The 27,639-nt window shown below is 40.2% G+C and overlaps 1 protein-coding gene across 4 annotated transcripts in view; it reads left to right on the top strand.

The window, feature by feature from the left end:
• Positions 1-25,025, top strand: part of LOC139721060 (SRSF protein kinase 1-like) — a 99,435-nt gene extending 74,410 nt beyond the window's left edge. For all 4 annotated transcript variants that reach the window (XM_071632389.1, XM_071632390.1, XM_071632388.1 and 1 more), the window contains 13 exons: positions 2,249-2,336; positions 7,637-7,724; positions 8,799-8,905; positions 11,687-11,849; positions 12,383-12,538; positions 13,135-13,380; positions 16,479-16,838; positions 17,502-18,020; positions 19,284-19,372; positions 20,028-20,135; positions 20,854-20,923; positions 22,808-22,900; positions 23,658-25,025. In XM_071632389.1, coding sequence (XP_071488490.1) covers positions 2,249-2,336; positions 7,637-7,724; positions 8,799-8,905; positions 11,687-11,849; positions 12,383-12,538; positions 13,135-13,380; positions 16,479-16,838; positions 17,502-18,020; positions 19,284-19,372; positions 20,028-20,135; positions 20,854-20,923; positions 22,808-22,900; positions 23,658-23,842 — 2,272 coding nt within the window. In that variant the 3' untranslated portion in view covers positions 23,843-25,025. The remainder of the gene's footprint in view (positions 1-2,248; positions 2,337-7,636; positions 7,725-8,798; positions 8,906-11,686; positions 11,850-12,382; positions 12,539-13,134; positions 13,381-16,478; positions 16,839-17,501; positions 18,021-19,283; positions 19,373-20,027; positions 20,136-20,853; positions 20,924-22,807; positions 22,901-23,657) is intronic.
• The last annotated feature ends 2,614 nt before the right edge of the window (positions 25,026-27,639 follow it).

Raw genomic sequence — 27,639 nt, 5'->3', positions numbered from 1 at the left:
CTCGAAGAGAAAAATGTCAGGGTTATAAGCAAGAGGAAGGAAACATGTTGAATCAATTGCTTTGAAACTTAATCAAAGCTAAATTGATGACTCTGTTTTGTTTTGTTTAAGTTTGTTTTGTTTCGTTTTTTGCTGATTCTAAAAGCCGAGAGTTGCATGGAACCGGCACCACAAATCTCTTGGACAGATTGGCTCATCTAAATGCTTTCTGTCTCCGCCCTGACAAGTACAGGCTAAAGAAGCAGAGACCTTTGTCACAAATTCTATTAAAAGCAGTAGGGCCTACTTGATGAACCCTCAAAAAGTATGGCATCGTGGATTACTTTTGCCATCTGAAAAGGGTCATTTTGTGATCCCAGTAGAGGTTATTGACTCAGTGTGTGCTGGTTGGGAGGTAGCTGCATACTGACAGATCTCCTTTTTTTCTCTCCTTTTCCCTCCCTCTTTTCTTGCTTTGCAAATTTGAAGTGGCCCCCTTCCCTCGAATTTGAATGTGACCCAAAAGAGTGTGACTAAACCCCGCTCACAAATACTTAGCTAGTCTATATTGGGGGCCGACTGGAAGTAGGCGCTTCGGCATGCACAGGCACACTGTTTGCATGCTGCAGGAGGCTGCATGGGAGATTTTGGCTGCTTCCCTTTGCTCTGTAAAGAAGCTCTGTTGTCTCAGAGCACCCAGTACTTTATTTCTGCACGATCACTGCCAATGCAAAATCAGGCCAGATCTACAGACATTGTAGTTCTCTGTCTGTATCTACTAGTCATTGGTACCACATTTAAGCGTCCCATTCCGATATATCTTGGTTCGATATTTTGACTTTTAAACTTTGCTAAAAATGAAAACCTATGCAGCACCAGTTCGTTTTAAATGCATTCTTTTTTAAATAAATGAACATCACTTTCACAGAACTTATGCATACACTGTACCTGTAGCCATTCCGTAATTGAGTTTTATTCAGCACAGTACATGCTGTGGAAATAATATATTTATTTGTTGAGACCCCATTAGTTTACCAAGAGTGCTTTTAATTTTGTTCTGTTTTATTTCATTTTTCATATGAGATTTGTCATTCAAATTGTGATTTATTGATACCGTAGATTATAGGTGCATGGAAAATATGATCAGCTATACAGTGTTGGTTTTTGTGATAAGCCAAACTTGGATATGGAGGAGCAAACCGGTATAATGTGAACCTGATGGAAAAAAAAAAGTGCAAGCATGTGGCATGAGATGGAACTGAGCATCATTGAGTCTGTGCTATTTTTGGCATGGAGAATCTGTAATATCAATTTTGGATTGTGATGGAAACTGCACATGTTTAAGTACACGTATGAATGGGATGAGGCATGAAGAAGGAACTAGAGCAGAAAGAGACCTGGCAAGATGTATTATATTGTTTGATAACCCGGAATCTCCTTCATCTGTTTGGAGGATAATAGCGATGGTTCTGACAGTGATGATGATAATGTTATGAAAGTGACATTATGAAGATAATGATAGTACTGTAAAAGTGAATATTTTTGTGTGAGTGATTTTTTTTGAGCTCGGCCAGGTAAGATGACTTTTGCCTGTTTTTATCAAGACATTAACTGCTGGAATGTAAGGCAAGCATTTAAATTTGTGTGCTTTTGTTTACGCTCTAGATTCTGGTTGCGTGAAATGTGCAAAAATTTCCACTTTTACAGTAATGACAAAATGCAAATACTTGTAACACAGATAATGATAATATTTTTTGTATTTATGAGTCGTCCTTATTAGTATTACTATTACTACATGTATCATTGTAATCATTATCATCGCTGATGGCAGTAATATTGCTCTTTACGACAACTTGAAAAAATTGTTTTCTCAACCAATAGGCCTGTTATATTGTACACTGTATAAAGTAATCCTTTCACTAGCTCTTTGGGTCAACAGTGTTGGAGGTAAGTACAACACATATGGATGAATTAATATTGAGCTGCAAGTGTGTTGAAGATGAATGAAAAGGGATGACCCTTTTCTCACGGTGGTATCTACATCCGGAAAAACCGCGGTTGCTGTGAAAGATTGCACAATTTAATACGAATATTTACTGTATGCTTGCACAAGTTTCTCTCCGACAAGTTTGAGTGCGCACCTCAAGCCATATGAGGTACGGCTGACATGAAACAGAACAACTAGGATAAAAGGATCAACGGAATGAATGCATCCCGGTTACCATGGGATCTTACCTCTTTATCTCTTTTTCTCTCATCCAATCCACAGAGGGAGGAGGTACGTGGCCCTGAAGGTGGTGAAGAGTGCCGAGCACTACACAGAGACTGCCCTGGATGAAATCAAACTTCTGAAATGCGTAAGTAGGACACCCGCCCAGAAACAAACGAAACCAGTACTCACATCTGGATGAAAAGGGGATAGGATGCTTTAGTGGTTTAGCCTGTGTGCCTGTAATTGGTAATTGGATCATGGGCCAGGGTGTACAGTCGTGGGACCACTCTGACCGAATTCATATCAACAAACAACAAACAAATTATCAAACAAATATCCCCCCCCCCCAAGTGTGATTGTCAGCCCTGGTATGTAATGTTTTAATGGCAGAGGAAAGAGAGTAATTGCTGTGATACCTTCTATTCGTCCTGTGTGAATAACATGGTGTATGGTTTCGAGGTCCAGTACAGGTAGTATCCTTGCAAAATCGTTCATCGTAAGCATCTTACAATGGTAAATTATAGCTATTGAACACTTTTTGGAGGTTCTCATTTTTGAAAGTGGTTTCAAAAGATTTTCTTACCGAGTCTAGACTGATGCTTGAATTAATAACCGCTCAGTTCACTGTTTTGTTGTTGGAATCTTCACTATTGTCAGTTACCCTTCTGAGGGTGTTCATTTGAAGGACTTAGATTTCCGAGGTGATGAGTGACTTTTCTGGGAGGACACCTTTACACTGTGCTGACCAAGGGTGTCAGACCGCACTCTTCTTGCCCGCCTCCTTGAATTGATGAGCTCTTTCTTCCCTAAACAGCTTGACCTTTGCTCCAGGAAATGTTAGATCCTTTGAGTTGAAAAAAAAAACAAAATGGACAGAATAGAAGTGAAAATACCATTCAAAGCCTTTATCAAACCCATTTTCTCCCCCCCCCCCCCCCCGAAAAAAAAAGAGAAAAAATTGAAAGGAGGAAGGAACCCATACAAGAACACAATTATGTTTGACCACGTTCTCCAGGACACAAATCGTGCATTGACCCCCACATCTTGTGCAATGTCCAAATGCAATAGTCAATGGATGAACGAGAGAGCTACTTTTGATCATACTATATGGCATTCCTGGAATTTTCAAGGAAGTGTTGCTTTGCGCGTTGGCCTTCAGGAATTCAAAGCCAGTTGGTAGCAAATCCTCCTCATTTATGTCAGATTTTTTTTTCTCTCACATTCTTCAGTCTATCAATTGGAAAAAGTCTTTGATAAAGTTCTTCAAATAAAAAGAAAGTAAAGTAAATGTAAGTGAATAAAATGAAAGCCTCCACTGGATGTGAACATCAATGTCAAAAAATGAAGAAAGAATATTGAAATTAGAAAAGTCAAATGTGGATTTCCAACACATATGTAGTACCACCTTGAAAAAAAAATTATTATGTTATGACATAGTTTTCAAGGTATTTGCATTATTTATTTTTAATATGTAAACCTGAAATCAACTGGAAATTATCTACTTATCGATTTTATACCTATCTTTGTATTATTACTTCAGTTTTATCAATTTCCAGGTAATCTACACTCAGGAAGAGCATGTGTTATGTTTGAATTCTATGAATCCTTCATGAACTTTACCCCTGTGTGATGCTGATAAGGCCCTTGAAGCATTAAGATCACACCTTCGTGCCAGAAGATACTTTCAATTTTCTTAATTAAAGTCTATGCCATTTGTCACGCATGAAGTAGCGCTGTGTTGCGTAAAGCGAATGTGGTTTCTTGGGGGAGATGGTTCATATGCATTAGATGAAAAGAGCCAGGGAGTGCACCACGTACACACTTCATCCAAGATGATCGCGGAGCGCTCACCCTAGTTGAGCGTCGTAGCGTATCTGACCCCTGATTTGTAGGCAAGCTGATTGGGATTGTATCGACCTTGCCTGTAGTCTAAAGGGGATTTCCAGAATCCTCTTTGTTTTATCAAGGCCAAAGAGACGTTGGATCTTTGGACCATTTGTAGGTTATCTCTCTTCGTTGATAGCAAGAGGCAGGAAGTGGGTAGGAGCAGATATTATGTTGAAAGGTTCCTCAATTTGACTGGAGTGCTTTTATCGGACATGTCATGTTTGATATGAGAAGAACATTTTGCTTCTCATCCGTTCCATCCACTTAACTTTCCTTTCTTTCATTTTTTGTCCTTGAAGTGTATGGTACATGGAAAAAGCATCCATGTGCATTGGCTACTATGAAAGAGTTATACTGTAAAAGTGGTTTCTTTCGCGTACAGAAACTTTCGCGGTTTCCATCGGTGCAGACTTTTTCGCGTGTGTTTAAATTCACGGTCGGTAATGATAGCGTTGTACAAGCAACGAGTTCAAAACATTTTCGCGTGATGTTAAATTCGCGGTTCAACCTCAAAGTGCGAAAAGCGTGAAAATAAAACCACCGCAAAAGAAACCACTTTTACAGTACGTGTCTGGTGTTCCTATTGTTTTGCTCTTCACCAAATACATTATGCTGTTGTGCAGTCATCTTCATGAAAATTTGCAGGTCATCAGATAAGGTGTAAAAATACACACAGGAAGATTAATATGCATGGTGGTTTTTACATCTGATTTTAAAGTGGACTGATGCAGCTCTAGTGATGCAATGTGAAGCAAAGTACTGTAAGATTTGTGTTCGAGAATTGCAATATTCATAATTATGTCCTGCACATAAAAGTATTGCTCAATCTGTGCAAAACAAACACATTCATATCTGTGGGATGGAGGCCATGGGGGATTCCCCTCTCCCTTCCCCCCCCCCCCCCTCACTTAATGCCCAGACACCAGGCAATTATGCATGTGATGCGATTTTAAAGTGAGCCTGAAAAGAGATGACACGATTGTCCTATCTTCCCTCCTGCATCTCAAACCATGCCTCGGGCATGATGCAAACACTCCCCCTATTCCCCCACCCCACCTCTGAGTCTCCTCCACTTGCGACAACCTGCTCGGCTGACCCGCTCCCCATCTACTTACCGTCAGTGTGCATTAACATTAAGTGGACAGAGAGGGGAGAGGATGCAGATAGACGTCGGTAGACGGTAGAGGAGAGGAAGAGAGGAAAATGGATAGAAGATTAGAAAAGATGAAGAGAGGAGAAGACACCTTACAACCCACAGTGAAGAGAAACAGAGATTTACAAAGAACAAAGATAAGCAGGTTTTTTAACCCGTTAAGGACAAGTCCCGAGTATACGCGGGCAAGTGTCAATGGGAAATGCGTGTTGTAGCAGAATTAGGTGGTCCTAAACGGGTTAAGGAAGGCAGGAGAGATAAAGCAGCAAGTGTCTAATAACATTGATAATTGTTTAGATCATGCAGTCATATTTCTGTGCAGTAATGTATGTTACTTCTTTTTTTTTCTTGAACCATCCCTTCTGCATTTACTCTCATATTGAAATAGGTTCAAAATCTTACGGTTTTGATGTTGCTATCCTGATTAAATTAGATGTGTCCAATTAGTGGGGACTTGGGAAGAATTTTGAAAAAGAGAAGAGAAAGAAAAAAATGCTGAAAATATTTCACATGTATGACTGTGTATGCATCAAAAAGACAGTTCGCATCATGCGCATTATATTTGGCATCATGTCTTGTGCGGAATGATTTGTCCGCCACAAACTCCAACGCCAGCGAAGCGATGCTATGCGCCTGTGTATTTACTGCATCTGATATTTCTTTTGTTTTTACCTTTGCGAGTTTGTTGTGCAACCTCAGAGGGTATTGCACACGCCCAGAGAGATGCCCGTCTCAGATGTCTTCCTTCCAGTGCATGAATAATCAGTGCGTGTGAAGGACGCCCTGACATCTGCGTTAGCGCGCGATGTTTGTCGGTGTTTGGTTACCCAGAGAGAGAGAGAGACCGGAGTTGGCTACGCCGTGCACACGTTCAATCTCAAGCCTTTGTAGTCTGAGCATGAACAGTCCCCATCCTTTGCTAGCGTGTTGTTAATCTTCACAAACAATTCCCGTTTGTATCGTTTGGGGCGTGACACGACGCAGTATTCTGTTTGCCGTTGTGATGTACATGTACATACGTACGTGAATGCGCGTTTCGCTGTCACATTCAAAATGAGTTTGGATTTGCAGAAGATAGGTTGAGAGTATATGTAGTCATCATTTATTTACAAGGTGCTGGCTCGCACAGCGCTTTGAGTCAGAACCCGAGCGTGTCACACCTTGGATGAGTAGTGCGTGCGACCCCAAGAAGGGTGTGATCCTCATTACAGCACCGCCATATGGGGCGAGGGACGAGGCAGGTTAGTGTGAGTGATGTGAATGGTAGGAGTGGACAGGTTCAGAATTAACAGATCTGCCCCCCCCCCACATTCACGCACGCACACACACACACACACACACACACGCATCATGTTGACACCACATTAAGCTTTCATAATGGGCTGACCTGTGTTCAAGCAATAAAGTGACTTGAAAGAGTCCGTAGTCTGAAGTGCACGCAGAAAAGTGCCTTTGAGAATGTAGATAAGTTGAGATACAATCACTTCCCTTGTCAGATAGGCAGAGCATTCATTGAAGTTGTAAACGTGCATTTGATATTGATTGTGCAGTGTGGATGCATTCTCTGCAGTATGGGGAGTAGGTGTATTTCCAATCATGCAATCTGTATTTAATTGGCAGTATGTCTGATAATGAGTAAAACACTTGTGGCAAAAGAAACCTTTCAACAATACAGATAGGTGTGAGCACTTTGTTATGTTTGTGTATATTTGGGTATGTTATCAGGTTTTATTGTATGTAATCTTCCATTATGCTAGCAAAAATGAGCAATCATTTACTAAAGTGACTGGCCAAGTATTATGCAAATAAAACACTAGTTAAAGGGGATGGCTACTAACCTATCAGTGGGAATCAGTGGGAATGCTGAGGGATGATTGTTCCAATCCTTGTGGGATTCATTTAAGAGTACATTATATGTCTACTGTTGTGTGAAAATTATTTGCTTCAAAACGGTCTCATATTCAAGTAATGTGCAGATTAATGCCCCGTCACTGACCGGCACGCTAACCTGGAAACATTAAACTGCACATTACTTGAATATGAGACCATTCTGAAGCAAATAATTTTCACACAACAATAGATATATAATGTACTCTTAAATGAATCCCACAAGGATTGGAACAATCATCCTCCAGCATTCCCACTGATTCCCACTGATCAGTTACTAGCCATTCCCTTTAATATATTCTTCTCTCTGGGATTTCTATGAAGCAGTGAGGAAAGCCAAATTGTTGACAGTGGGCGTGATATTCTGGCCATGGATTTGTACTCATGTAGCCTACTGCATAAGGAGAAGAACAAAGGAATGTATATTTCACATTGCAGATTTGTTATTCAGCAGTTTATGATTGTGAAGGATGCATTTGCTGACTGCTTCTTTGTTTCCTTTGTGGTTTTCTTGTTAGGTGAGGGACAGCGACACCAATGATATCAACAGAGAGCGTGTGGTGCATCTGGTGGACGACTTCAAAGTTACGGGAGTCAACGGCACACGTATCCTTCCCATCTACTCAAGTTCTGCCAATAGATATGGCAGTCTAACACTTGCCCTTCAAAGGCAGCAACTTCTTTCAATTTCATACTGCCATCTCATGCAGTTTTATTAAAGGGATGGTACAGTTTAGGTTTAGATGGGGCTGCAGGTTTTCAACTTTTGTGTGTGTGTGTGTTTGTGAGATAATGAGAAACCTTTTATGAATTATGAAAGAATATGTAATTCTTAGAGAAATTCACCGTCTATTTTATGAGAGTTGGTCTTGAAATGGCTGAGATATCCAAAAAAGCAATCCTAATAAATTGCGACAGTTCACAACTTTTATTGGGATCTCTTTGTTTTACCTTGTTTTTGGATATCTTAGTCATTTCAAAACCAATTTTCATCAAATATAATTTCAATTCTCCCTGGAATTGTATGCTCTTTAAAATTTCAGAGTGGTTTCTGAATATTTCGCAAAATGTTAAAAGCTGAATCCTCACCTCAACCAATACTATGCCATCCCTTCAACCCCTCTCTTCACTCTTCCTCTGTTTCTTTCTCTTGTACACCCCCCTCCTTTTTGCCTCATGAAATCTGCCTTTCATACTTTTTTTTTCCAATTAAAATTGTTTCCTCGTCCGTGAAAGCCCTCTTCTTCTTCTCTTTCTCCTCCTCCTCCCCTCCCCCATTCATTTCCCTCTTCTATCCTCCTTTTCCTTTTCATACATCCTTTCTCTTCCCATCACCCTTTCCTTGTCTTCTTCCTCTTCTTCCCCTTCTTCCTTCTTCCATCCTCGTTTTCCCTTTCATACACCCCCTCTCTTTTCCCATCACCATCTTTTCCTTCCTGCTCCCCCTCTTCCTCTTCATTTCATTAAGATGGCTGAGGTCCTCTCAAAGTGACATCTTGTAGAGAAGTGTTCTCTTACCGCTCCCAGACATATGAGGGATGTCATTCTGAAAACTTGACACAGGCAATCCTTGTATCAGTAGACGAGGTTTACATTAACAGCTGTTCAAAATTTCAAAAATGTATTGTTGTATCCCCAGAAGAAATTGCTCTCCTTAACCCAACATTGTCTACCAAACAGATGTTTGCATGGTTTTTGAGGTGCTTGGCCACAACCTGTTGAAACCCATCATCCAATCCAAGTACATGGGACTACCCATCAAACAAGTGAAGAGCATCATTAGACAGGTGAGTAGAGGGTCTGCCTTGCAAGCTTGACATGTAAGGATGAGTGGATACTGTTATGATTATGTAGTCTAATTAACTCCTGGATGTCCTGTTCAGATCCAAATGATCCTGCTCTCCTAGCCATGTGCAAAAGTATACTCACATGTTGCCATTAGCATCACCATGTCATAGTTTGAAGGACAAAATCGCAGGACTCCTGCAAGTGCAAATTGGGATAATGGCCCATATGCCTTGAGGATATCTTTAGAAACACCATTCGAATTACTTTTAAAGCCTTCGTCATCTCGCTGTCACACTGCAGTGGCCGTTTGACTCCCTTTTGCATTAAAATGAACCACTTATCTAAGATGCAGTTGAAAAAACTTGTGCTCATGATTAGAAGTTGATGTTCACGTGTACTTGCAAAGTACTGTATAAGATGTTATTTTCGTGAGGGTTTGATTTTTTTGTTGTTGCGAACTTCATGAATTACAATAGGAGCTAGAAGTTAACAACAAGCGAAAAATATCGCCATGAGCTAGGGTAATATTGCATTTACTATACAGGGTGGCCCAAAAAGAACGAAACACCTACAGGATCTTTGATTTCAGTAATATTGTTGTAAATATGTCATTACTTTGCATACTATTGGAAAGGCCATTCTTTTTCCAATAGAATGACACCAAGTTCTTTAATTTTGGTTAATGCGTTATGATTTTAGGACCATTTTTGTCAACCCTTGCAATTTTCAAAATGTGATGATTTTGAATTTGCACGATCAGAGATACCGAAACCAGCGAGAATTTGGCTTGCCATAGAACCAGTAACACACAATGTGTGGAATGTCGGGGGGGGGGGGGGGGGGGGGGGGGGGGACGGTGTGATTGTCATTGTCCGTTATCATCGTGAATTTTATTTTTACCATCATTGTGAATGCTACTGGTTGTATGGCAAGCCAAATTCTTGCTGTTTTCGGTATCTCTGAGAGTGCAAAATGATTACATTTTGAAAATTGCAAGGGTAGACAAAAATGGGCCTTAAATCATAACGCATTAATAAAAATTATAGAACTTGGCGTTATTCTATTGGAAAAAGAATGGCCTCTCCATTGGTATGCAAAATAATGACGCATTTGCAACAATATTGCTGAAATTAAAGATCTTAGGTGTTCCGTTCTTTCTGGGCCACCCTGTATACTCGGTGTCAGTTCGCTAAAAGAACATCTCGCAAATGTCTTTGACCTCCCCATTCATGAAAATATCTGTACGCAAAAATAACAGCTTATACAGTATATGGGGATCTTTAAGCTCTAAAATTGTGTGTGATGCTGTCTGGTACTTCACCCCACGAAGTGTTAAACATGTATGATATCTGCAGTCATTTATTCATGGAGAGGGGTTAGGGAAGAGACACGTCTGACATTTGTTAGGCTCCAGTGAAAAATCTGTCATGGCTTTAGAAGTGTACAAAGTGAGTTTGATGTGACAAAGCACATGTTCAATCACTGATTCTCCCTCAGGCAAAGCCATGCGCATTCGAAAGAGATTAGCGGTAGAAGGGGATAATTACAGCAGGTTTCTCTCTTTCGATGCATCGTACTTAATGTATCCCTGGGGCTAGTTGAGTTTGACTTGAGGGAAAGAAGTTACAAAATGTATGCACAATTACAGCTACTAATTACAGCGTACCTTGAGACTTATTTCCAAGACAGTGAAACAAATACAGATGACTTTCCAATTTATTGGCCAAATCCCCCTCGTGGACTGCTTCAGGCACGAAATAAAAACTAAAGTAAACTGTTGTACCCTGTCTTTCGACATTGCGAGTCGAAAGCATTTCCATTCAATGCATTTCAAAAGCCATGAGAGAATGCAGCTTTATCCAGTGCAAGAGGGTTGTAATTGATGATACGAAAGTGAAAGCAGGAATCAACCAGGAAATATCTCCTGATGTTGTGAGATAATGTCCTTGCAGTGGATGTGATTGATTGCTGTCTTATAAAAATTGTTATTATTGTCATTTCTCTCTCACTTTTTCCAGGTAATGTTTTCACTTGATATCCCATTTCTTGTGACTTCATGACATGTGGTGTTTCTATACTCTGTGTACTTGTTTGCTCATACAGCAGGTTGTTTCAGAGAACTGAATAAATACTGTCATGACAAGATTAGATGCTAAATGGTTTTTTTTCTTTCAATCCTTGTCCATTTGACCAAATCTATGTGGGAAAAGTTGATCTATGTCAGTGTTTTGAGTGATAGCAAGGTTTAAAAAAACGAGCTCATCTCTCGAATGCTCTGTCACAGTGTTATTTCAGTTTTCTTTTTTATTTCTTTTTCCCACCTAAATATTTTTTGTTTCACTCTGAGTCATATATAAGCATCCATTTTTCTGTGGTACCAATTTCAGCTTTTATTTCCTGAAATACAAAATCATCACAATGAAATTTACAATGGCAAAATAGATGAAAAGATAGGTGGATGGGTCTGCCAAAACCCCAATTTTTTTTAGTTCATTTTTACTGCATCAGTTACTTTTCCTGCCATAAACTACTACTTCTACTACTTTGGTTCTGCTATTACTTCGTCAACTACTCTTGTTATCTCTACTAATTCCTTTGGCATGCATTCTTATATGGTAGCATCCATACCAATACGTACATAATCAAACACAGTTGGTTAACAATTCCAGTGTTGTACAAGTGCAAGAAGTCAGGATGAACTGCTTTAACATTCTATTTTTGGTGTCCATAATACGTTCTCTTGTTACCTCGTCTTGTTTGCCATGATGCTGTTTATGCAGGTGTTGGAGGGACTCGAGTACCTACATACCAAGTGTAAGATCATCCATACGGACATCAAGCCAGAAAACATCCTCCTCTGTGTTGACGACGAGACGATCAGGAGACTGGCGAGTGAGGCCAAGGAGTGGATGAAAGGCAAGGCCAAGCCTCCGGTGTCTTCAGGTGAGACGGGGGATGGGTGTCACTCCTTCGCCCTCTATCATGCTCGCAATCCACAGGATGAGGCTGTTTCATAGTTACCAGTTCTCCATCTTATGCCTGTCTGAATGCTACTTCCTTTTGGCCTTACTCTTCTTCATTGCTTTGAAAAAAGAAAGAAAAACATAACACACGTTTCTTTTGTACATCTTTTCCTGACATCTTTAAAGTATTCAGTATTTCCCCCTTCTTCATCATAGTCTTTGTGTTATAGATTTCCATTCATGAAGTAAATGGGCAATGTCGAAGTTGCTGTGAATCTGTGGAATTAGCACTTTGTTCATATGTGTGTGTGTGTGTTTTGTTTCATTGTTTGTTATCATTGTTGTTGTTGTTTTCTTTTTCATTTCTAATAAGAGCTACAAGAATAGCATGAGGAGTGTGGAATTGTTTGAGTATGATGACTAGCTACCACTATTGTAGTCCAGAGGGTTTTTGGTCAACGGTAATCTCCCAAAGTTTGACAGACCAGTCGTTTTTGTCACTCTTTGCAATAGTGAGCACGGCGCCGATGGAGAAGAAGCCCCAGGAGAAGATGTCGAAGAACAAGAAGCGGAAGATGAAGAAGAAGCAGAAGAAGCAGCTGGCCCTCCTGGAGAAACAGCAGCAGCAGCTGCAGGAGATGGACCAGGAAAAGATACGGAGACTGTCTGGTGAGGAACGGATACCATTTGGAATCTGCCACTTCATTCTTGCTTAAGCAATTTCTTTTATGACAAAACTTCTTAATGTCCTTACCATTACCTAAGTTGTTTGTTTTTTTGTTTGTTTTTTGCTTTTTTCTCTCCTTGTTGCAAGCCTGGGTATTATTCACAAGAATTCATGTTAGAGTTATGTTGGAAATCCCCGAAATTTGTCAGAAAATTTGCTCTGTTCATTTTTTTCTTTGCCTTGTCAGTTCAAGCATTTTCTGAATGAAAATCTGTAACCCAGTTTGCTGCAGTTCAGCACTTTAATAGAAGCCATTGTGAGGTTGTTCGTAATGCATTACGAGTAATCAATAGCTGTTCCTTACTCAAAAAGTAAAGAAAAGTTAACTGTCTAGAACATAGAATGTTGTGTGTGGGGAACAAGTATGCACCATATGATGTCCGTTTTTGACAAGAGACCTGTCGCATTATAATGGGCAGTGGTCTTAAAAACAGTCTGGAAAGTAATGTCGCTCATTTTTTGGGGGGATGTACTTGCATGCGAAAGGAATGGAAAAGCTCTTCAATTCATGATGAAGAAATGATCTTCCATGTCCCAGAAACCGACCCAGATGGCGAAGCGGAGGGTGAAGAGGTTGAAGAAGAGGGAGAAAGTGCACAACAGAATCACAGCAACAACGGCAACCAGACACCGAGCACCTCAGACGACAAGATGCCCCAAGTACTAGAGGAGGAGGAGGAGGGGGAGGGGGAGGAGGAGCATGAGGGGGCAGAGGATGGCGTGAGGAAGGAGAAAGCTCCCAAGAGGACATCCAAGACGTCAAGTTCGGAAGAAGGCAGAGGAGGTAAATGTTAATTACAGCTTCCTGGGCTTCTAGCCTTCTGTAAAAAGGTTTCTTGGGTGTGTATCGCCAGCAAAATGGCATGCAGGAGCAGCGGTAGTATTCAAAATCATTGTACCTTTGATATCAGTGGATTGCATTCAGTCTCTTCCTTTCAGTTGGAAGTTTTGCATAAAACCTTGTAACATATGTTTGGGTGTCATTATAGACCATTCAAAATATACTGTATATCAGAGTATGATTGAGTTAGGAATCTGGGAGTTGGTTATTTTTGTTTAACTTTTGACAGGAAAAGTCAGATATATTTTGTGTATTTGTTTTTGTTTGTTTGTTTCTTTCTTTTTTTTCATTCGAAGAAGCATAACTGGGGAAGAGGAATATACCACTGTGGTGGCTCAGGGGGTACGACCATGGGGTGTCAATCATGAGGTCCCTGGTTCAAATCCCCTTGCTGCAGCAGTTGTGCCCCTCGGCAAGGCACTTGACTCATCGTTGCGTAGTCTTAGTTCCATGGCTGCTTGTTTATAAGCATTCAATGCTTCCTTGATTGTGATATAAAACTAATGATTTCAAATGGAATTCCACCAGCCTATCACACAGATTCTCAAAATGTCATTTGAACAAAGAGAGAGGGGGGGGGGGGGGATTTTCTTTGCCCAAATCCAAATTCTATGGCATGTCTGACTGTTACAGACATCCCTAGTAATTGCTCTTTTTGCCTTTGTAGACACCTTGGGAGAGAATTGTTCGTGCTTTCCTTGCAATTTGATGCAACACCTTCATCAAAAAGTGTGAACTGTGCTATTTTGTAGCCCAGTTGTGGTGGGGAAAAAAATGTTACCTCTGAGACAGAACTCTTGCAGTGTCTGAAGGCCGCAGACACAGCAAGGGAGCAGAACTCTTTGGAGCCACAGTGCCAAAATCACCATCAAATGGGAAATATTCATGTTGAAAGGCACTTTTCTATTCTTTTAAAGGGAATAATGCCTCTTTTGAATGCAATAGTTTGTAAGAAAGCACTGTTTGAATTTAAGCTTATCATGGTTGACAGTCTAGCTGTTTAAAGGGGGGTATTATGTGTCTTAAAATGCCAATTGTGAATATGTCATTTCAGCAAGGATTAAAAACTGAACAGCATTGATTGATGTACATATATGCAAAGTGGGAAGGGATTGATTGTCTGTGTATGTATAATGCAAGTGGCAATCCAAACATTGCATAATGTCAGTTTTGTTGAATTTAGCTATGTGGAATAATTCCCGAAGTAATTGTAAACATCACAGTTCAAGGCTGTGTACATTTGCGGCAAAATACCCAAAACGAGAATAGTATGGTGTTTTGGGCTTTGAGAAGAAAGAATCTATAAGCTGCTATTACATTCACTCACAGACACGCACACACATGCACACAATCAAATCGAAAGCACTTAAAGTGCCAGAACCCAATTGTAAACATCTCTTGATGAATAAAAGGAAACCTTGCAAACCTGGAGACAATGGAACAGCTACAATGAGCAAATTCATTTTGGGGGTCATGTACAGTCCAGTGACATGGTCAGGTCACCCAGGTGTGCAAATTACACACACGCAACCCTGACTAACTCACAAAACAAAAGCCTATAAAACCAAATTACATCTTTTAGATGCTCGTATGTAGTCTGAAGATGCCATTTGTCTCATAGTTCTTGTAAGGAACTTTTTGTTTGAAATCATCAGATAAAACACACCATCAGATAAGCTGTTTTGGCCTTGAAACTCTGAGAAGTTGTGGCAAAGGAGAGGAAAAATAGCAACACAGTGTCTCTGGAGTGTTTTACATAAAGTACTGGTAGTCATGTAAATTACCCCTAAGTCACACAATGGACAGACTGGAATTTGTTCCTTTGTTGATGTACACGTTTGTTTCAGTGATGACATTGAAAGATAGAAAAAGTGAAATTATGATGAGGAAGCTTTTGACAAAAAACAAACAAACAAGCAGTAACAACATCACACTGTTTTTGTTCAAATCAAATTTGCAAGTTTTCATAAAATGAGCTGTGCTTGAATTGATGTTTGGTGCATTGAAAAAAGGTAATTGCTCTTTCTGAGATTGTTTTTTTTTTTCAAATTTAAATTCTTTCCGTCAGATAAGAAAGCAGAAATCACAATGAATAGTTTTATTGGCAAATATGACCATTTGTTGTAAGTGTGCATGTATGGCAAAGCACTCCCAAAAGTAGTTTTATGAAAAGCGAAGTATTACAGAAAAGGGGACATGATGACTGTAGCTTGCCTCCATACTCAGTCACTAAGAATGGAACACACTTCTCCTCAACCCAAGGAAAGGAGGGGAAAAAACATGAAATAAAAACATAGAACTTCTGTTGGCAAGTAACCTTGACCCCAATAGTCCCATGTATGGCTCCATGCGTTGGCATTAGGTTACATCAGAACAGCTGCTCGATCCTAATCTGACATGTCAACACATTGAACTCCATTACCAGGTCTTTTTGTTTGTGCGTGTGTGATTGAAGGTTGCACAAACCCCCCAAAGACCCTTTCTATGCAAAACGTATAGTGTGATGAAAAAATAACATTTGCCATAGCATTGTAGAAAAGAATGAGGAAAAAAAATCAAACAAACACAGAAATAGTGATGTACATGAATTAACTTGCTTGCATTTGGCACTGTTAATAGAGGGGATTGGGTACATTCAAATGAAGGTTTGATGTCGCAGTTCCTGTCACCTGTTCTGCATTAATAACAAACATTTTTCTAATAAATGCCTCAAAACCTTCCTGTGGTGATGAAAACAGCATTCTAAGGAAGCCCCTTACGTTGCCATGAATCCTTCGAAATCTGCTTTTAATACTTCACGCACGTTCTTGCAACACGTATGAGTCACAGATCTCCTTTCATTTACCCAGGAGCCTTTCTGTGTATCTTACTAAGTATACAGGTAGAGATCTGGATTTTGCTCCCAGACTAGTGAGGCTTAAAAGGGGTGCTCACTGAATTCCCATGATCGACTGTAGTTAAAGATGAGATGAGTATATTCACACAAATGTGACAGATATCGTAGATGCTGTTATTGATATTCTTGTGATGGCCCATTCCAGATATACCTGAAGCCCCATCAGAGGGAAAGACATCATCTAACGGGAGCCAGGGCCACCATCGTCATGGCAACGAGGATGAGACCGAGTATGGCGACGTCTTCGAGGACGCCCCGGAGAGAATACCGTCCGGCAGCCCAACACAAGTCAACGAGAAGGGGGATGGTCCAGGAAAGGGGCGTGACCAAGAGCTCTGCAACGGGTACAGCGAAGAGGAAGGAAGAAGGAGGAATGGGTCAAGGGAGAAGAAGGAGAAGGAGAAGGAGAAGGAGCAGGGGACGTTGGATGCCATCGTGGGCGAGAACGGGCTCAATACTCCATCGGATGCTACAGACACACCTACCAAAGAATCTATCAGAAATGGTGAGTGTGTTTGAGGGATGATTTTAACAGCAGGATTGCTTTGAATAGACCGGATGACCATTTCATATGTCTTCTTTTTTTTTCCTGTGTCTTGAAATCCAAATAAAAGCAAGAAATGAATGAAAAGAGGTAGGGTGCTCTTTTTTTTCCAGTCCTGCATTCTCATCTTATTCTGCATGTAATACACCAGCAATTCATATTAATTTTGCAAGAGTTGCTTATGTGCATTTATAGTGCATGCAGAGGCCCCATTTTGATATCTTCAATTTTTAGGTACTGTAAAAGCTGTTATTTTCATGAGGGTTTAATTTTTGTGAATTTCCGAAATCACTGTTGGGTTGTGAATTTATTGACGTGCGAAAATATCGCCGCATGCCATGGCATTAGTGCACATATGATAGCCTCAGCATCAATTCGTGAAAACAGCTTCTTGCGAAAATGTTTGTGACCTCAATAACAGCGTATACAGTTGTTACTTTGCATGTGATCTGTTATCTGTTCACTATTTTACATACAATACATGAAATATGCCACAGTGCTGGGTTTTTTTTTTAGCCGATTCATTCTTTTATTTAGTGTAAGCATAGATTCTCTGCAAATATAGATCATATTTCTTTTCTTCTTCCTTTTTTTGTGCATGTTGTGTTTGTATTTATTCTTCAGCTGCAAACTTGGAGAGAAGAGAAGACAGGGATAGTGACCCTAATGAGAACACTATATCAGAGAACTCAAGTGAAAACAGAATCAGTGACACCGTGCACAATGGTAATGGCAGGACCGTGGGCCGGGAAAATGGCGACATGGTCGATAAGGCGGAGAGAAGACCGTCGCCCGAGACGGAGAGGGGAGAGAAGGAGTGCGCACAAACCTCAAAGAATGAAAGGGAGGACAGACTGAATTGCAATGAGACGGAGCCACACTCAAACGGGGAGGTGAGTAGGGGCGAGGTTGCGCCAACGGAGGAGGCAGCGGCATTGAAGGGCCAGGGAGTAAGCTCGCACAGCGAGAGGACAAACAGTTCTTCCAGCAGCACCCAGAAGACGGAAAGGACGGGAGACCTCGGCGACGAGCAAGAGGTGCGGCAAAATTGCGAGGCAAGGGGCGAGCAAGCTGATGGGGCAACCTCAGGGCCAGAAACAGGGGAGAGTGCTGGAGCAACTGCAAGTCCTGGTAGCAATAAAGGTCAGCTAGTGCTTGTAAAGGCATCACTCTATATTGTTTTTATTTTGATCTTAAATTCATTGTGTGATTTTATGTATTATAGCTTTTATCAATTCCTTGGCAATATCACAATGTTTTTCAGCAAAACAAAATATTGCATTCTCTGACTTTAACAGTGATGAGAAAAAAAAATGTGAATGAAACAAGAATTTGATAAGAAACAAGTCATCATTATGCAAGAAGTGCATGGCTTCAGACTAAAAAAAAAAGGGGATTTTGCATACCAAGTTAGATTCTTAGTGTGTAAAAGAGAGTTTAATCAAAATTTCTGAAGTCATGTCAGTTGGATAAAGGGCATGATGATCTGATGTTTTCAGACTGCCTGATATCAATTGTCACCATCACATGTCTACAATGAACATTAGGCATCATTATTTTCTCTTTCATTATGTCTCCTTCAAAGCTGAGCTGGAGATTGTCATGAATTATACAATGTATGTTATGAGATGATAAAGGGATTCTTGTATTTACATGACTGAAAGTGGGAGGGAAGGCCTACAAAAAGTTTTTCCCTTTGGTTTGGTATGCCTTCTTTCCAGCGTGGTTTTGATTCATGTTTGTACAAATTGTACTTCTGTAATCTGTGATCATTACCAGCTATGAGATGTCATAAGCTATAATGACTGTCTTTTAACATGTGACAATGTATGTCGGGTTACAGCATGATCATATATAAGTAGAGTTTTGAAAGGTTTTAAAAACTGTTGGTAATGAGATATTAGCCATTCGACTGTGTGTTATGTTTTGATCAGTGGGAGGTGTAATGAGTGAATGTGATGCCAAGCATTCTATTTTACCTCATGTCATGTTCATCTGTTACATAGCATGCCGATACTTAAAAACAGAAAAGTATGTACAATTAGCAGTGCTTTGATAGCCAATACATCTCGGATTCTTTGGTGAAGGTACCATGTGTGAAAGGAGAATCAAATCAGTTTGAAAACAGTTATGTTTGGTTGTATTTCATTTGATGCATATATAGTTTTGTTAATAGACCCATATGTTGTGTAAGCAATTTAAAAGAGAGGGGGAAAAAAAGGGGAGGGGCCAAAGAAGGGGAGAAAAAAAATCAGAAAGAATCGCAGAGGAGCAAGACGTGAGGAATATGTATAAAGAGGCGGTAGCATTTATTGTGTTTTAGTTTGCATTAATGCATATCATGCATACCACACCGTTGTTCTTGTCATCAAAAACCTTAGAAACTCTCAATTTGTCTTTTTGTAGATTCAGAGACAGACCACAACATCCCGTCACTACCAAAGAGTGATGAGATCCGAGTGAAACTGGCTGACCTCGGCAATGCTTGCTGGACGGTAAGTTCTTTTTTTCCAAAGCAAACATTCTACTGGCATTCGATCTGTCAGTCTCTCGTAAACAGGGGAAAAATGTAGGCCCAGTTACATAAATTTGGAGCTCTGATGACTTTAAGAGTGGAAATTTTTAACGCAAGTACTTTTTTTCTGCAGAGCTCACTAAGATGAATTTTGCCTGTTTTTAATCCCACAAAACCAAAATATGAAGTAGCATTACATATAATAAGCAAGAAAATTCACATATTTTTTTATTCTTGTGCTAGTTTCGTGTCATGTGAAATGCGTAAAAATTACCACCCCACAAAAATGTCTATTTTACAGTAAAAGATTGTGAACTTGTATCCCTCCCTGGAACGAAATGCTTTGTTCTTCAGGAAGAAACTTAGATGACTGTGCCTGTTTTCTCACAGCTGCTCTGTAATGTGGTAGTATTTGGTAGCAAGGAAGCTGGTATTCTGTCTTGGGGGTTGTGATGTGCTCTTCCAGCCATATTGCCTCAGGAAACAGAATGAACTTTGACCTGATGTGATTACCCCACTGGTAGGCAAGAGGATGGCTGCGTGAGATTTACGCCTGTGGGCTTATTGTGATGTTTATGCCTTCTTGCATTAGGCGTAATGATCCTCTCTGCACTTGCTGTCTTTTTCCTCTCCAGTACCACCATTTTACGGAGGACATCCAGACAAGACAGTACCGGGCCCTGGAGGTGTTAATAGGGGCGGGGTACGGCACACCCGCAGACATCTGGAGTACTGCATGCATGGTGGGTAGAGTAGAATAAAATAGAGTAGAGTATGATAGAGTAGAGTAGAGTAGGTTTAACCCCTTTGTAGCAGATTTCCCTCCCATGAAGCAAATTTCACTTCTTTACCTCAAAAGAAGTATTTTATGGCACCCTCAGTGGAACACGCTCTTAGTTTCAATTTGACAGAGCTGGCTATCTCTGTACAGTGGCTATGCATTGCACCTCTGGGTCTACCCAGCCTGTTGCCCGGACAGTTGTATCCCACCGTGCTTATATATTAGTCTGGCCTGGTAGGGCTTGCTGCTGATAATACACTTAATTCATGGCCCACTACATAAATTCTTGCAAGATATAGTTAAGCAACAACCAAAACATGTTTATGATCGATGGCTTGATGTGTCTCCTTTTTACACCATGTATTTCTTGAGTATAATTTTAAGCAAATTGAGACCTCGAAAATCATTTCAGGAGCTGTTGAATTTGCAATCAAGAGCCACACTGATGGAATGAGATATAAGAATATCCCATTTCAAGAAAATATTCACAAATTTTCCACCTTGGATACAATTTACAGTGTGTTTATGGGTGGCAGTAGTTTCACGAGTTGTTAGATTTTTGAATGTCAAGTAACCTTCTGAAAGTCATGAAATAAAAAAACACTGCAAATATTCCTTGTGTACAGTAGTTTTAATGTGATTAATAATAATTGACAATCTAACTCTCTTCAAATCCCCAGGCCTTTGAATTGGCGTGTGGTGACTACTTGTTTGAACCTCACTCTGGAGAGAACTACTCAAGAGATGAAGGTGAGTCATAGTGTGGCTTTTTATCATGACTGTAGCATTGACTCATGCCTCAGAGATATAAGCCGCGGTCACACTGGCAAAAGATCACAAAGTTTAATTAAGATCCTGAAGTCTTCACGATCTTTGGCCGTCCGTCCACACTGGCAGTCAAACTTTTCGTCTTTAAATTCTGGAAGTTTGGGTCATTAGCGTGCATGTGCAAGAAAGAAGAAGGAATACACATGATTGTATGCCGTCTGACAGCTAATGATATGTGATGTAACAATTCACCTTTTCCATCACAGGTGTCTTCAAGGGGCAGCTTCTTACTTTACTTATTTGTTGCTGTTTTATTATGTTTTCCTGTTCAAAGTATGTTTTGGTCAGACAGTGCGGAGACAACCTCTGGACTGAAATTGTGATATACACTCAGTCTACTAACACTCGAGTTGATGCACTTTGCTGAAAATTCCACAGCAATTTATTCAGCTCTTGTGAGCTTTTGTTCGAAAATAAGGTGTGTGTTGGGCCCTTTTGAAATGCTACATTAAACAAATAATGAAAGATATAGACTGCCGTTCCAAATGAATTATGACTTCATGAAAGGCGTTCTGAGGGCCTGTCTTTGGTTGACATACTTCAATCATAGTATAGGAAGCCCTTTACTAGAGCAACCTGAGCACAGCATACTGAATTTGATAAATATCATGATTTGCAAGAACAGGTTAACTCCTTATAATGACCTCACTTATGAGGTACCACTTTTAAAGAGGTAAATTCTGCATCCCTCTTTTCCAATACAATGATTAGCTGGTCTCTTTTTAGTAAGTTTACAATGAGGTACCGGTTACAAGGTAAAATTTGTGGTTTTGGCGACCTCGTAATGGGGTTTCTGTGTAAATTTAGGTCAATTGAAATGTTTTTCCTTTATCGTAATGAAAAAAAAGTGATTTGTCCTTAAGTATTCTTGACACCATGAACTGCCCATGGGTGGGAATGAAAATGATGTGCGTAGACCAGTGTCAAAGCAAATATGTGCTATGGAGAGTAGAAGAAGGAGGGAGGGAGAGAGATAGGGAGGGAGGGAGACAGGGAGAGAGTAAGATGAATAAAGGGTGTTGTAACTGGCTGCATGCGGTCAGTCTATGGACAGTTTTCAAGTGGATGAGCAAGTCCTTGATTTCCCAGTCTTTTACACGATACAAGAGAGACCCATCAGGTGGAACTGTCCATTGTGTTCAGGGGTTAGGCAGCAATGAGCTGTGTCATTGACGATTCCCTGCTACTGAGTATCTCTATTTACGAAGTTAATGGCAAAATGCTGTGATCCATTCTGGACACAATTGTTTAAAGACATTGGAGACTCTGTATACAGTTTTGCTTAACTGACAATGTTGAAAGAAATCTGTGTTTAATGGTTTCTACTTTCCATCCATATCAACCAATCTACCCCCCCGAAAAAAAAAAATGGGGGAGCAGTCACATGTAAGTAACCAATTTTGTTGCGTCACCTGCTCTACTTTTGACAAATAGGTTTGTAAGAGTGATGCATTTAAGATAGAAACATGTAGGAATTGGGCACCCTTCTTCTACTTGAATAGCAAGAATCCAACCACCAGTTCACACAGTATCAGAGGGGAAGTCACATTGTTGATGAGTCACAATCCCTGTGAATTAGTGAGTCACATCTGATGCTTTTTATTACCTTTCAAAGTTTTCAGAATGGAAGAAATGGTCCATTGAGATAGCTGTGTTCAAAAAAGGCGTTTACATGTGCAGGTCACTTTAAGCAATTCCAAAACATCGTGCTGTTCTTTAGGCAATGTGGGAAATAGAAAAGGGCTATCATTGCTCGCAAGTGACAGCTCAAGACTTTCATTTCATCTGCTGTTTTTTGACCAACAGATCACATAGCGCACATCATGGAACTCATCGGCCATATACCAAGGCACATTGCCCTCAGTGGAAAGTACTCCAGGGACTACTTCAACAAGAAAGGTGAGTGAAATTGCTTCTCAACATTCATTGCTTAAAGGTATAATTTACCATGTGCAGATGACACAAAAACCCAGCTTCAGTGCTTCAAAATAGTTCTAAAATGTGACTTACGGATAGAAACAACCAATTTAAAGATTTGAATCGGCATAATTAATGTTAAATATTGTTAAATGCACAAAATTTGAACAATAGTCATAATAAAAATGTTTCTAGACTAAACCATCTACAGTTATGGTTTATTGAGAAAAATAGTGATATCTCCTTATATTTTAGGCTTTATTGCAAAATGTTTACATGGTAGGATGTTTCGTGATACAACTGACTTAAACATATGCATCAAATGTGATATCTCGAACATTTTTTGAATTACAGACTGCTCCCAGTGGTAAACAGTACCTTTAATTATCGGGGACAGTTATCCCTAAAACAAAGCATATACAATGTAACTTGCTGAAAACAAAGAAATAATGTGCAAACTTGCTAGTTACTGGTAGGTCATTTTCCCCCCTAAAATTTACCACTCAAAAATGGTTGCCATTTTAATTGTATTGGGAAGAGTAATTCTGTTAAATCTGAATGGTGTGCCATGTAAAAAGGTGTTCCTAGTTTCCTCCTTTGTAAGGGCTGGGGTTTTTTTGTTTTGTTTTTTTTATATTCGCAACCTGTGATGCAAGTCCTTTTCTCTTTTCTCTCTCTCTCTATTTTCTACTGTCTCCTCTCATCTTGTTTTTATCCTCCATCCATCTCTATCCCCCAGGTGAGTTACGCAACATCCAGAAGCTGAAGCCGTGGAGCCTCTACCACGTCCTGACTGAGAAGTACGAGTGGCCCATGGAGAGCGCCGAGGAATTCGTCGAATTTCTGCTGCCGATGCTGGAGTTCGACCCCGAGAAGCGGGCCACGGCGGAGGAATGTCTCAAGAACCCTTGGCTTTACTCATGATAGTGGCTACCTCCGTTCTCCTTCCTCCTTTTTTTTTTTGTTGGAAGTATCCGTCTCTGACATTGTATGTCATAGCTTCTGCAATGTACTGGTACTTGAGGCATTGTGTTTTCAGGTTGTTTCACATTGTTGTAGCGATTACTTGACAAAAAACGTTAGGTTGCTCAATAACATTTTGTAACTTTAACAACTTGAAAGGAAAGAGGAATTCTGAGAGAAGACATTCAAGGTCATGGAATGAAATCAAATATGAGTCAAGGTCAACTTAGGCTTAGGAGCTTTTACACAAATCACACGTTAACTCCAAAAGCATCAAATAACTTTTATACACTGAGTGAAATTGGTTTGCTCTTTTCATTGTAATGAATTAATGCACATCTACCAGTTTTTACAAGATTAGAATTCAATCAAGTAAGTTGAACAAAAATAGTGAACGATAAAGCAGCGAGTTGGCACTCCTGCGGGACCAGCAGCTGCCTGCAAGCAACCACAGCTTTATGGATGCATGGTTAGATGAACAGTGTACCAGATAGTTGGAAGCAGAGTAAGATCCTGGGAGAGAATGTGGCGAGATTACCTGTTGCAAGTGGCACAAACAGCCATGGATAACATCTTGTGCATTGTGCAAACCAAATAATCAAATCTCGCATGATGAGGACCTTGCCATGCATTTCAAACAATGACCTGCATCTGTTGTGTGGTTATAGAAAGAAAAAAGTAGGAAGCTTGGGCAGAAGCTCGGTGGTCTAGTGGAGATGATGCCTGTCCGGAGAACAGGAGGATGTAGGTTCGAATCCTGCTCGAGTATGTACTCCCATGATTTTTTTATCATGGCTACTAGTAAAACACTGATCAGTTCAGTGCTTATTTACAGGTACGTTGATGTAGGGCAATTTGTCGATCAGTTGCAATGAAAACATCTCGACGGAAGAATTTCATGAATTTGAATAATTACGCAAGTGCCCACTGCATGCTATAAGGATTAGAACCAACACTTGCTGTCGGGCGGAAGCTCGGTGGTCTAGTGGAGATGACGCCTGTCCGGAGATCAGGAGGTCGTCGGTTTGAATCATGCTCGAGTATATACACCGATGATTTTTAGCTCACCTGAGCCTTCACCTGAGTCGAAGGCTCAAGTGAGCTATTGCGATCGCTCCTCATCCGGCGTGCGTCGTGCGTAAATCCCCCCTCCCCCCCCCCCCCCCCCCCCCCCACATTAAGGAATATTTACAAATCATCTTCTCTAGAACCAGAAGTGATAAAGCAATTTAGTTAATACCATGAGTTTGTACATTGATGACTTCAGTTTCAAGTTTGTTCATTGCAGATCCAGGGCTGCCCCCGCCCCCCTTACAGTTTGGGGGGGGGGGGGGGGGGGATCCAAATGCGGACCTAAATTGTAACATTTTCATCTTCTTGCTGAAAACGACTTAATGGATTTTCACCAAACTGGGCAAGTAACATTCCTAGGGGGATAGGATCTCAAAGTGTGTGAATGGGCCCCCACGCTTTCCTTGGGGGACCCTGGGGGCCCACACCTCCTAAATTAAGGAATAGCAATATTCTACTCTAGAATTGGAAATGATAGAGTTTTAAGTCTTCTTTTTTGCAAACTGCATAGTCCAACTCCCTATAAAGTATGATGTACTAGGCAGTTATTTTTACCAGTTTGATGGAATATGCAAATGGACACTATACCCCCAGCTCTCAAAGCTGCCCCTGCCCCAAGTTTCTAATGTTCTCAGGTAAGAGTCTGCAAGAATGCATGGAAGGTGAACTTGCGATACTCAGGTGAGCGCGAGACCCCCGGGTCTCTTGTTTATCATGGCTACTACTGAAACACTGATCAATTTAATACTTATTTACATTGATGTAGGTCAATTTGTCAATCAGTTCCAATGGAAACATCTCGACGGATGAATTTCGTGAATTTGAAAAAAGTAGACCTATTACAGTTTTTAATTGCAGTTTGAAAGCATCAGGAATCAGAGGGTATAAGGTGAATACATGTGACAGACTTTGCAACCATTTGCCTCTGGTGATACATTGTAGTTGTAACACTATGACAATTAGCCCTAACATGTTAGAATGAATAAACCGATTTGGATTGATTTAAAGAGGGAGTGCATATATCTACCTGATGATAGGATATTTTGGTAGTTGTGAATTAAAGAAAAGACTCTTCTTTGCTAAGCCAGTCCCCCTGTAAATCCAGATCTTTGCCTCTGTGAAGATGGATTCTTGTATCTGCCGAGGCTCCCAAGCTGCGTTTGTGATATCTTGAGGGAACACTGGCATTTATTTTTTCATTATTTGGGAACTTCAATTCACACTTTGCTTTGACATTTCAGAAACAAGGTTTTGCCACTTTGGTCTACCTCTCTAATGAACTCTTAGCTCACTCCCAAAACTGCACTTTACTTTAAATGTTGATGGGCTGCTGTAAATGACAAGGGGGTTAAGGGGCCTTGAAGTGATAAATTGTGTCTGTTTTTAATGGATGAGGATGCCTCTCATAGCAATAATTGATTTCCATTGCTTTCCCCACATGACATGACTAGCAGCGTATGTTGCCACGAGGAGAGAGAACCTTTAGTAGTAGGAAGGCAAAGTACATAACTGCTTCTGAAATATTTTGGGATGTGGCAAGGTTATCGAAATACAGATGGATGGTAAATGCTCTAACACACTGTGAAATCCTCCATTGTGTTTGATATAGGGAAAAGCAAAATAAACTTTATCATAACAGATTTAGATTGTCTTCATTTTCTCTATACCATCTCATTTTTTCCAATGTACTTCCTTTTATGGAGAATTTCTTGTCACTGTTACTTGCAACAGTCATCAAAATCTTGGGATGAAGGCATTACACTCATTTTCTACACTACTTCGCAAAGAAAAAACAAACAGAACAATTTTGTCCCTTTGGCTTTTACCCTTTTGAGTCTTGCAAGTTTGCAATCTTTTGGAAGTATCTTCAATGATCAGGGAATAGCAAAGATGTTCAGAATGAAAAGAGCCCAGTTCAAATTGGCAATCCTGAGTTTGATCTGTCACCTTGCTGTTATAATCATTTGTTAGGAGTTATAGTAATGAAGCATTAAAAAAAAAAAAATCACGGAGGTAATTTGAGAGGGCTACACTGATATGAAGTACACATGAAAGTTCCACATGTGACGAGCTTTTCATAGCGACTCCATACAGCTGAAAATTTGTTGTCAACTCCAATATGAGTCACTACATTTACTCCAAGGAGATGGCGGATGTCTTTTGACAGTGCTTCTGAAAGTTTCATATTTTTGTGAGGATGATAAGATTCCTGATCAGGAAATACTGCTTTATTGATTGTGTGTGTGAAAGTAGGTCTAGGAACATCTCGGCATTTGTCTTTATTATATGTTGATTTCAAAGACAAAATCCAATTGTACTTTTAGTGTGCTGAGCTTCCATGTAGACATTGTTATCACTAGAATTTCTCTCTTTTCTATGTTGTCTTTTCTGATTTCTTTTGAGAATGGCAGGGGGATTTGAGAGCACATCTATTGCATCGTTTATCTCGAGGTCGTCAGACTTCTCAGTCGTAGCCAACTTTTTGAATTCGCTGAAACTATGAACTCCCATGTGAACAACACTTACAACAACAACAAAAAATGTAGTGTGATAAAGAGCAAATGGCAAGTGAGATAAAGATCCATATTAACGTGATGTGTCATTGAATCCTTTGGCAACTAATTGGTTGAAAATCAAGTGTTATGGAAGAAATGAACATCTATACGAGGATGAAATGAATGTCAAAC

This window comes from Diadema antillarum, unplaced genomic scaffold (genome assembly GCF_040938485.1).
Source record: "Diadema antillarum isolate AM-2024a unplaced genomic scaffold, OU_Dant_1.0 scf00000137, whole genome shotgun sequence".
Taxonomy (NCBI): domain Eukaryota; kingdom Metazoa; phylum Echinodermata; class Echinoidea; order Diadematoida; family Diadematidae; genus Diadema; species Diadema antillarum.
Note: the sequence above shows the minus strand (reverse complement) of the source record. Positions and strands in the feature narration are given on the sequence as shown.